General features: G+C 42.2%; 1 protein-coding gene across 2 annotated transcripts; it reads right to left on the bottom strand.

Moving 5' to 3' along the window:
- Window positions 1-29: 29 nt before the first annotated feature.
- On the bottom strand, window positions 30-9,390 carry ubxn1 (UBX domain protein 1). 2 transcript variants are annotated; one of them, XM_080746431.1, is made up of 10 exons: window positions 9,355-9,390; window positions 8,658-8,722; window positions 8,074-8,127; window positions 6,054-6,172; window positions 5,026-5,125; window positions 3,875-4,066; window positions 3,691-3,742; window positions 3,430-3,549; window positions 2,947-3,130; window positions 30-2,619 (listed from the first exon to the last, which is right to left on the bottom strand). In XM_080746431.1, exons 2-10 carry the CDS (start codon window positions 8,714-8,716, stop codon window positions 2,579-2,581), a joined length of 921 nt encoding a protein of 306 aa, XP_080602557.1. In that variant the 5' UTR covers window positions 8,717-8,722; window positions 9,355-9,390; the 3' UTR covers window positions 30-2,578. The 2 variants fall into 2 exon arrangements, with proteins under 2 accessions (XP_080602557.1, XP_080602556.1); XM_080746430.1 differs by lacking the exon at window positions 9,355-9,390 and adding an exon at window positions 9,203-9,347.
- Window positions 9,391-12,121: the final 2,731 nt, after the last annotated feature.

Raw genomic sequence — 12,121 nt, 5'->3', positions numbered from 1 at the left:
CTATTGATTACTCACGCCATGGAGACTTGAGTTCCAGATGGGGACCCAAAATGCATTTGGGTCCCCATCCAGAATCCCATTTAATACGTTTATTCTTAGGGATGTGACAAAGATGTGAGTAATCAATCAAAACGTCATTTTGGGGTGAACTACACCTTTAAAGACGCATGCGTACAGAATACATTCAGTAAACAGCCCAGACATTTCTCCAAGTCAAGTTTTATTTTAAGTAGGTTATTTATGCTTCATTCTGTCAATTTATTTGAACTTGTAAAAAAAATGGCAAAGTAGTTTGTCACAGGTCATAAACAGGACTAAGGATAATAAGGCCCCTTCAAAACCAATCAGTTAAGTCTCTTTGCTAACAGTGCCAAGTAAGGTTTAAGTTAAAGGACCACACCAGTCAAATTATGACTTCTAGCAATTAGCTACTGAAATATACATTTTTAAACGTATCAATACACCTCAAAAGATGTGCTGCATACAAACAAACATTTTAGCTTCAAGACGGATTTAATGATGAGTTTTAGCTAACATTGACAGATATGTTCAGGTATATTCTGTAAGGTTTATTGTATAGTATATGGACAAAATGTAAAACATGGTTAATAAAGCAATTTTGGTAAAAATGGTTGAGGTCTATGTTAACCAGGGGTGTCAAACCTCAGGCTGGTGGAGGGGTTCCAAGTCCCAACCGGGGGGTGCTCTCCATTCCGACATGTCTCCATTCCGACAGTGACTTCTTATTGTCTGAGTGGCAAAACTTCCATAGAGGAATCTCGGAATGGAGAAGTGTAACCGTCCCAACCAGTGCTGCACTGAAAGCCATAAGGGAGAGAATTGGGGACCTTATTGGAGGTTTTTAAGAATCAATTAAATGGGTGAGTAAATATCCTCTTTTCCCCGTTTACAACAATTTCTTTACAATTTGTTCTCCCAAAAGATTCTCTAAATTTTATTCATAAAATAAAATTCAAAAGAAATGTTTTGTATTAAACATGCCAGCTCTACAAACTCAAAACACGATGAGTTTGTAGATTGGCCATTTTCAGACTGCAAAGTCATTTATTGCCCTCTAATCAGACATGACTCATGAAGCTCAACTGGGAATGTGATTTTTAGCGTTGTCAATTGATCCATTTTATTGCAGCCAAGTGACTTGACCATTGGCAATTTCATACTTTTTGTCATAATTGTTTTTACACGACCTACCCTCCCCGACTGAAATCTAATGGTTGAACCAAGGAGCTGTGCTTACATGAACTTTACTTTAAGCTACTTCTGGAAATTGGAGTATTCATTAATGTTGGACAGTGCTTATTGGTACAGAGCCCACCTGGGGCCAATTCATAATTTATATAACATCTATAAGCATGGTGGGTTAGCCGTGCCCAGATGTGCACATAATTTCCCTTCGCTTTCAAGGTTGCCCACTGCTACCTTGAAATTTCACAAAATTGATTTAATTTAGACCAAACTGTCACCTGAGTAGTTTCAAAATAGAATACAGTGATTAACTGCTACATAAATGGAAATGTAGGATATTATGCTGACATACTTCAAATTGTCCTATTCTTCTGTGCAAAATCAGTACCGGTACAGTGCCAAACCTCATGTGAACAAAATGTTTCATTATGTTTATAGACCATCAGGCTTCTGATTATAGCCTAACCAGACACTCACTCCACAGGCCGTTGGATGCTTAGGCACTGCAGGCAGAACGCTCCTGTATTTAATTGCATAATGCACGTTACTGTTCAGCGCTAGACTTGAACCCAATAGGTTAAAAAAAATCGTACCCAATAGTGTTATGACCGAATAATACAACTTTGTTGGAAGCACGCATGCACAGACAAAAAGTAATCTGGCCCACACAAAATTCACATTTTGACCAATCGTGCCTACAACCTTAAATGAGTTTGACACCCCTGAATGTGGCTCATGTTGACGATGACATGTAGCAAAACTGGTATGGTCCTTCAAGATGGTAGTCATTGCTTATTTTTATTTGTTCTGTTGGTGTCATGGGGGTGCTCCTCAAAGCATGATCAGTCAATAGCCAGCAACCTTCAGAAAATATCAACTGAACTACGTCATTAAGAAAATCACTCCATGTAGTTCACCACACAAAATTTAAAACCTTGCAACTTGCATCCAGATACTCAGCCTAAGGTCTTAATGTATGTCATCACGAGACTGTGGCACTTGACAAAAGTGACTTATTTTAAACTGAAACAATTAGGATTCAGTTGAAAATAGGTAACGTTTGTCAAGCGACTTGGTCATTTGAATAAGTATAAACTAAACTTAAGCGTACAGGCTGTGTTCAGTTGTCTCAAAAATCCCAATTATGTATTTATCCAGGACTGTTTCTTTGCAGATATTTAACAATATGAGGGAAAGACAGTTTCATGCAAGCTGAACACAGCCTAGCTCTTTAAACTACCGTACAGCTAACTGGCATGGAATGATCCTGCAAAGTGGGCCCCCTCCTGGGACAGTCCTTCTCTCCTGTTCATCTCTGGGGTCTCTTATTTTGAAGTAGTGGTGAGGTAGGCTCACAGAGCAGCTACTCCTCTCACTTTTTGGTTACAACCAGCACAGCTGAAGGCACCAAACCTGAAGCAAAAGAGAAGAAATTAGAAATGGTTAGTTGAAAATGAACTGGTGGGCATCAGGATCTACATCGACAGTGTGTGGTTGCTTTGGCAATGTAAATGTATGTTTCTCTTGCCAATAAAGCCCCTTTGAATGTAACTGTGTGCACAGAAAGCAACCTTATTTATTTAAGTTTGCATCTCTAGACTTTTGCCATTTTTCTTTTCTTTCTACAAACACAACCAGTCTAACCAGTATTTGAGACAGGTCTTTCCTGAATCTATAAAGAGGAGGACTGAGACGAGACTTTATGTGCCTCCTCTAGGCTCTACCAAGCCCTGCACTCACCCAGTTCTTTGAGGGGCTTCTCCATGTCCAGCTCGGTGTAGACATGGCGGGGGTAGGCCGAAATCAGGCCAAAATCCTGGCCCTCTAGCGTGTTGCTGTTCATCTGCACGTAAACACGTACCGCAGCCAGTGGCTCCTGGGCCTTGAAGACCGCTGTGATGGCCGAGCCGTCAAGCAGGCGTATCTGTAAAGTGATGGGTGTACAGCAGCAGTTGGGTATGGTTGTGGTGGTGTGCCGTTACATTACAAGCAGAGGAGCCAATTTCACGTAGTCATATGTGAGTGTTATGTAAGAGCAAAATGGCTGCTGTGTGAATACGATCAAATTCCTCTCAATATTCTCAAAGTATGGATGTGGTGATATGTTCGTTGTCCCTTTGCCTTACATTAAAATATGTTGAAACCCTAGGGATAACGGACTTCACTTTAAAGACCTCCAGCAATAACAAATGAAAGCATGGATGTGTCTGAGTGTGCCTGTACCTGTATCCTGCACTCATCGTATTCCTTCTTGGTAGGCGGAGGGCCCTGACTGGTGGGTGATAATGGTTTGGGCTCAGCGGGAGGGGGAGATATAGCAGCACTGGAAGATCCACCACCAAACTGAAAGGACAGGGGAGGGAGTGGACAGAGTACTGAAAAGGAATGTAGCTAACAACCGGTGTAAATTCGATGTCCTACATTACTAATATCAAATAACATATGCCTGGATGTTCTAGGTTTCGGCGGATGAGAGAGCAGTACCTTCTGCGCCCTCTCCTCTCGGTCACGAGCTATCTTGTCTTTCACCCGTTGTCTGATGGGAAGAGAGTAATTTGGTGACTGTTAGGACCACCATCATCGGTGCAGTTCACAGGTATTTACAGATTATGACAGAGTAGGAGTAGAAAATACTATGTTTGAGAGACAGCACTGATCTCAGTCTTACTTGGCAAGCTTGTCCTCCATCTTCTCTCTCCGCCGCAGGTCAGCCAGCTTCTTCATTTCATCATCCTGCAGCTTCTGTTTAATCTGCAGCAGCTCCTGGCCGTGCTTCCTCCGCTGCTTCTCCCTCTCCACCTCCTCCGCCCGCTCCCTCTCTCTCCGCTCCGCTTGTTTGACTCGCATGAGCTCCTCTAGCCTGAAGTATGTGTGTGTTGGTGAGAGAGAGTGATAAGACACAAATGCAAGACAATGCTTATAGGACAGGCTTTAAAGGTGCTTTAATATGACACACAGGCTTTAAAGGTGCTTACTGCTTATATGACCAGTAAGACTCCCTAATCGGAAGATAAGCGACCGGCAGGTCGCATACACAAACTTTAGAAGGCAATGGTAGCCAATCAGGAGGGAATATGGGAAATGGGACAGATCCATGTTGATGACATGACTTTAGAGATACTGTGTACTGCTTTGCGTGATATTAGGGCAAAATCTGTAGGAGCAGTGTCCAAAAATGTGTTTTGCAAGAATCGGCCTCATAGTGGCGCTAGAAGAGGGCCATGTGAGAAATGAGAGGTTGTGGTTTGGCAGCCAAGGAGTGTGTGTGCCAAGTTTGGCATGGATAGGGGCAACGGTGGCGGAGATATAAGTAGGGCAAAAGTGTGACGTGACGAGTGACGCAGACTGACAGCCATGACAGCCGGTGGAGGTTTTGATAGTAACTGCGACCTAACCGTCGCAACAATAATTTTTGAGCGGTGCTAACCGCCCCTACATCTGGCTTTGTCTGTTTGTCCCGCGTCTGTCCGGACTGTAATTGGTCAATTGGTGTATGTTTGTACACACAGGGTCACATTAGCCAAGCTTTGCGGGATGCTTAATGAAATTAATTAATAAATAGCATCGCTCACTTCACACCCCCCCCCCCCCCCCCCCCCCCCCCCCCCCACCCCCACGGGCCAACGCTGCAATAATATTGGCATCCAGATAACTAATAAAAAAATAATAAATATAAATAGTCTTCACATGTTCACAAAAAAAAGAAACCTGGTATTGGAGCATCTCAAGCTAATACTTTTGCGATGACATCCTCATGCAGTTGGTTTCTCTATAGAACTGTGAGGCGAATATAATGAAAAACGTTAAGTGCACTCTGACCTTTTGACCTGATCACGTTTCTCTTCCTCCGTCATTGGCCGCCTGGTACCCCCCTCCTCCTGCACCGTGTCGGTCATGTCTATATCCTCTCCCTCTGTCCCTGAAACCAAAAGAAATGTGTGCATGTGTGGGTGTGAGATGAGAGAAATGTTCAAAAAGAAGGGAAAATAGCAGTTGTCCTGTTTTAATACATCTCACTTGAATGTCTCCAAAAGGGAAAAAAGCTGAACATACCTTAAGCAAAAATATCTACTCTCACTGTCTCACATGCCACCCACTCACACACCCACAGAATTCCTCTTAAGTCTCAGAGAGAAAGAGAGAGAGGACAACCACCAAGCTTGTTTTACAGGAAAACATTAAAGGAATTGTTCACCCAAAGAATGACTTATTTTCCAACAATTACGCACGCCATGAAGCCTTAAATTCATGGAGATTTTTTTGTTTTTGTTGCGTTCCTGAGCCAATAATTTGACCGGGTCGCAGAGTCTATCCGGTGGAGTCTGCTACCATATAGACCCCGCCAGTCATCAAATAATTGGCTTAGGAATGTAACAAAAACAGAAGTCCTTTTTTTGGGTGAACTACTCCTTTAAGCAAGTTGTATTAGATCAGTGGTTCCCAAACCTTTTAGCTGTGACCCAAAAGAGAAATTAGACATTCGCCAGGGACCCCTAGTGAAAATAGCAGATCTACAAGCTCACAACAGTAACTTTGCGCTTGTAGATCGGCTATTTACACTACTTCTTAATTATTATATTTTATTTATGGAATTTCTTAGATGTGATTGCTTGTTTGTTTGGAAATGTATTAAATTCTTAATTTCTAAAAATAAAAAGATATATTTCAAAAGGTTTTCCATCTTTTGAAATAAATATTTTATTTTTTGTAGGAAAAGAAAATTGGGTTTTTTACTCGAGCCGTGACCCATAAAAAAACATCTGTGATCCACAAATGGGTCCCGACCCAATGTTTGGGAAACAGTGTATTAGATGCTCGACATCATCTCTTGCTGGTGGACCACTTGCCTTCAGCGGTGTCTGCTACTGTGGGCTGTGCTGTGCTGGGCTGACTGTCTGCTGCACCTCCAAGGACAGGAGGAACGTAGGGCTCATCGACGTCAGGGTCATTCTCATGCTCCATTAACCTGAGGAGGAATGTGTATTACAGAGGAGAGATTCGAATGGGTTTAAAGACCATCGTGGTTGATTTATTACCACAAGCCTCTATCAATTTCATAGACAAGGAGGACAGACGGGTGAGTGTTGCAAGGGAGATAGAGAGGGGTCAACCGAGAGGGAACGAAGGAGCATTGTTGTGTTGGTCCGGTCACGCGTATAGACGCCGCCCTGTATCTTTTTTGAGCAGTGTCAACTAGGGCTGGGTTTGGTAACCGCCGTACCGCCGTATCGCGGTATACCGCGGCCTACCGCGGTGTCAGGGTCCTTACCGCGGTCAAAAAAGACAAAAAATAGGCTATTTTTATTGAGAACGAGCGAGTTTTAAAACGGGGGAGAAGCGAGGACCGCATGCGCTCCATGCCGCTCTGCTCTGGGCCGTGTACCACACGTTGGAAGCCGCCCACATACGTCACTCACACACACAGTGCAGTGCACACAGTGCACGCAGGGCAGTAGAGTACGGAGCACAACTCTATGACGGAGCAGCAATGCAGCATAAACTTTCTCTGTAATCCACTCGACACAAGGATGTTAATACATACCTTGTGTTGTGGCATATCTTTTTTTATTCATACGGATTACTGGCGGAGCGCGGGCCGCGTGGACTTAAACCGAAAATGAAACTATTTTACTTTCTCCACTGCGTCGCACGTTGTGCTCCGTCCAGCGGCGCGTCGGCGATTTTATAACCTTTTCTGTCAAGTCTTGTAACTAAAACCTGTATATAGCAGCACTCAATCACTGCGATTTGAGAGTTGAGACGTGACGTGAGTTTACAGAATCACTGTACACGATCTGACTACCCTTCCTCTTCTGGTTTGTTCACATAGCTGTTTGTGTCTGAAAAAAGTAGCTAGCCTACGTTACTATGGTAACCCGACAGTGCAGATCTAAAAGCTCAGAACGCATCCGGATGCGATGTGTTGTGAGCTTGTAGATCTGCTCCTTTGAAAGCCAGACCCGCTGTGCTGTACAGAGAAGTATAACTCGGGCAGTCAGGCTGTGTCGCCTCTCCACTGTGGAGAGGCGACTTTTGGGAAGATGATTACAATATTTTGGCTTATCGCCGAACCTTAATTAATAGATACGGGGGTGCGGTAATTACCGCAGTACCGGCGGTAAATGGGAAGACGGTAAACGCGGTAACAAAATGTCCATACCGCCCCAGGCCTAGTGTCAACGCATCGATGTAAAACAACCTTAAGTTCACACCTCGACAACGTTTACAAATGCTATAGTGTCACACCAGGGTGATTTAACAAAGGAACAAGCCTGTAAGCATATCAATAGCCCATTGTCTGACCTGTTAACTCCTCCTGTTGTGTAGGTGGTAAGCGACATGTGCGTGACGTCATGAAAATGGTCCCCCCCCCCCAAATCATTGAATCACATATACAACACTGTGCAGGAGTCACTTGCGTGAATCAAAACAACATCCCGGTTCCAACAATGGACCAAGGGCGGAGCGCTTGTTTTCGGTGGAGATTACGGAGGCGCGCCGTCTCAGGCGACCATGAGCTACGTGAGACACTGCCGAGCGAGCGGTAGCGAGCGAGTCACCGTGTCAAGCATTGCGACGGTCGCATGAGCTGACTCAGCGCCGTTACCGACTTATGTGCCGTTATGGACAGAATAGTAAATCTTCAACCCCCGACTTTCGGCACCTCCGCGCGGTCCAGGGGAACACAACGGAACGCTCCCTACCTCCGGTTCAGCCAATCACAAGCTTCCACTGCTGGAAGCGGGATGCTGTTTTGATACACGCGAGTCACTCTCCAAGCTGATAAAGGAGCTATGAGGTCAATCTTGGCAATTCAACGGACAGTACTGTGTGTTCCTGAGAAGACTGTGGCATACTATTACTCACCAGTCCATGGCTCGTTCGATACCCTGGTTCCCTGTGTTTGCCACTGCCTTCTCCCTGTACAGAAACAGAAACACAAAAAAACTCAAAATCTTCCCTCCATACATGGCCTGTAGATGTTATTCCTGGTCAGAGTAATACACTTATTTTACTTTAGCTCCGGTACTAATGTCATAAAACCAAATATCAATGTCTGTGTCACTCACGCTTGTTGTCACGATACTGGATTTCTAACTTCGATACGATATTTTGAAAAAGATATAGATATTCGATACCACGCAACCAGAGCGATTTTAGTGCAAACATGTTTATTTTAATTGAAAGAAAAATACATAACTTTTTGAGGTAGATGGTAGTGAACTTTTCAAAAGCACAAGTACAAATAAGGCTGTGCAATCTGTATTTTCATCTAAAATAACGAAAGAAAAAAACACACACGCAGAGCATGTGTATCACCCAACGAGAGAGGTAGAAACTGAGTATCGATATCATCGATTCTATGGAAAAGTAATATTGAAATTCTATACTATATTCAAAATCGATACTTTTCGATAAATTGATATTTTTGACAACACAACACTACTCACGCTCTGTTCCTCTCAAAGCCCATCTCCAAAAGGGTCTCTAGTGTTGTTTGTTCTTCCATCTTTGGCTGAAAAAAGAAAAAACAGATTGTACAGGAAATGTTACATTCCTAAGACAATAATTGCCTTAGTTTACCAGCGACCCATGTGCAGCAAATAAAATATAACTAATTGTGTAGAGACCGCCACATACATTTTAATTTAGGCGAGAAATAAGATCATAATAAACCAAGCAGTTAGCATGGTCTATTTTGGAACATGGACAGCTATTGCATGATTTGGAGAACATCAGCACATTGCCTTTTCTTTAGCATAGCCCACCACAGCAGAATATCTATTGTGTAACCAACAAATCAATGTAACCAACAATGTTCAACTGGAACCATTTTTGAACAGCCCATCTGACAGAATGTTTACTAATGCTGGCTGTCTAGCTGACAAGAGTTATGTATAATAACATAATTTGATTAGGTATTGAACTACCAAGTCAGAGAACTAAAATTAGCTTCTCTGTGGCTAACGTTCATTATCAGTCAAGCTAAACAAACCTCTCCGGCTAGCCCTGTTCAAAAGCAGGAACACGAATTATTTCCTCTCTGTTGTATTCTCAACGGACTGCTGTATAAAAACACACACAGATCAATGACTGTATGTTTTAATGTTTCATCATGCTGCTCTAAAGACAACGTTAGCTACTCACATCAGTCAACAACACACCGCCTTCCACTCTACGGAAGCCCAGTTAGCGCAAACAACCACAGGTCCAAAGGTTTGTCACAATCTCAATGCGACTATCCCGGAGTTGATGCATTAGGGGCCAGGCCAGTGCATCTCAAACGTGTTGAGGACCCCCAAATTGACACATAGCCCGCGGACCCCGTTTGAAAACACATGCCAGGGAGTAGAGACCCCCAGGCACCATAAGAGATGAGTTTAACTTTTACGGCAGTGATTCTCAATCTTTTAATTTTCAAGTACCCCCAGTTTGATTAGGCTACGGACCCCCATTTAGTAGCATTTCTATCTCTGAGACCCCAATTTTTATTGTAAAATCAAAGTTAAATTGACACTCTGAGTTACATAACCATAAGGGTCCATTTGGTGCCTATCATTTACATGGGGGGACTCCCAGGACACCTGGGTGGAGTCCCCTCCTCCTCGGACCCCTCTTTGAGAACCAATGCATTAGGCAGCTACCAAATGATTTCATTTATTCATTTAAAAATCTTTCACTTAGCCTACACATTAAGCCCTTATTGTTCAGTCTTATGGGCCACATCCCTAGCCTGTGCAGTGCAGCGCGTGATACCCAGCATTTTATTGGCTTCTTCTTATCAAACATTCAGTTGCATAGCATACTTTGGTTTATGCGTGGGATTTCTGCTATCCACATAATCCACATACGGTATACTAAATGTTTATGTAGCCTACTTTGCCAACTTGCCATAATTCTGAAAATTACATTAACATTTAGAAAACCATATCCAATTTTTTGTTGTTTATATGGCTATCATCATGGCTTTCTTCCTCTTCCATAATATTTTCCATAGCCTTGTGCCCTTGTAAACCGCAGAGGTATGATAACACTTTACACTTTACAGCATAATAATTACGCTACTTTCAGGTTACAATGTAGTCGCCCGACTCGCCCCCACAAGTAAACCCCCTTCATTATGAAACTGTGTGAGCTATCAAAACCACCCCAGGTTGTGCCAAATAGGTCTATGCCCTATTTCTTCCTCCTGTAATTTCTCTATTAATTTGCTGAACACAACTAGTGTTTTCACTGTTTATCCCAAAAATAACATAATTTTCATGTCAGAAATGTGTTTCTTTGTTTGCATAAAGTATCCAGAATGAAAATACAAGAATGGTGGTAGCCTACTACATCATGTCACTTTCCTCCACTCAAAGAACATGGTTTGCTTTTGTTTGTTTAAAGTAAATAAAAAGTAGTCTGGATGGATGTTCAAGTGAGCAGGGGTTGGATGAGGTCCCCACAGAGTGGACAGTTCATGAACTCCAAGAAAACTACCACATTTACAAGATTTAATATAGGCCTGGGCTACATAATAAGTGTTCAAATAACAGGTTTTTATTATACAACATGACAGTTTAGAATTCTGTGCTTCAATTTACCCCCATTCACCACAAATACTATATATCTTGTTACTCTCTGTATTCTTTTGGAAATAAGACAGTGGTGGTGGATATCAATGACAACGAATGAGAGGCAATTACTTGGCTGATTTGAAGTGTTTCATGTCTGGATTGCTTCTCTTATTGGCTGAACTCAATCTAGTAGCCTATGAAAGTAGCCTATCCCCTTGTGTCTGTGGACGTTCAAACATAATGCAGAGTTTGCTGAGTTTTATGAGCAGGTTGAGCCAGTTACATATTTACAGTAAGTGTAATGATTAATTTCTCTCTTCCCAACACAGTCTTAAGCAGCTCCCATTTACCATTGCCCCAGTACAAATGTCTTACTCTCTCCCTCCAACCTCCTCACTCTGTCCTTGCTCTTCTTTCCCGGTCTACAGTCATCAAAATCTTATTTTTTTCATGTATTTGTCATTCTCTCTTTCTCCTCTATTTTGAACTTTCCTTTATGTTCTGTTTCTGAAGTGTAATGACTGAATCCGGCGTTGTTCACCTTATTTGCTTATGGTGAGTATTAACTTCCTTGTGTACAGGTATTACATGTGGCTAATTAATATAACTAATAGCATTCAAATGAGTAATACTTTACTGTATATTATATTCAAACATATTTATAGATGAGCTCTATTTAACATTTGCACCACATCCTATAATATTATGCATTACATTGTGTTTTATTATTGTATAGTTTTGCCTCCCCACTCAATTCTAACATGAGTACTTTTAAGTGAATACTTACTTGGGGGGGACACATAATGGCTGCCTGCCAGAAAAAAAGCTTTAAAATGAGACAGACAACAGAAAATAGCTCCCACTGCTTCCAAATAGAAACTTATAGTTGCTAGGAAACAAATATAATGCCAGTCAGTAAGCAGATTTTTGGCTGGTATTGCTTAGCAACAGAAAACTGTTACATGAACATGAAGTGCAGACAGAGGTCCTGTAATACAATTTAAATAGAATTAACACTTCAAGTGTATTCTGTAATTGATCAAGTTTAGTGTCTCTAACTCAGCTATTTGTCAGATTGAGATAAAGAAGATACTGAGTCTTCAATGGTAGGTGCCATCATAGAATAACAGGTAAGGCTAGAGGGTGAACACAGTTGGAGGAGGTAATCAGAACTAAGGTCACTTAGCCCACCCTTATATTGTTTTATGGCCCTGTTTTTCACATAATGGAAGGGTTAAGGGTCAAAGCTCAGTCAGGATAGGCCTGGAGTGAAGGCCATTGCCCAGGGCAGTTATAATGTCCACTGCCCTTTGAGTACCTATCAATCAAGCAATGCTTATAAGTAAAATATTAAT

Source organism: Nannobrachium achirus (genome assembly GCF_963921795.1).
Source record: "Nannobrachium achirus genome assembly, chromosome: 17".
Taxonomy (NCBI): domain Eukaryota; kingdom Metazoa; phylum Chordata; class Actinopteri; order Myctophiformes; family Myctophidae; genus Nannobrachium; species Nannobrachium achirus.
The sequence above is the reverse complement of the archived record's forward strand: the minus strand, read 5'-3'. Positions and strand labels throughout refer to the sequence as shown.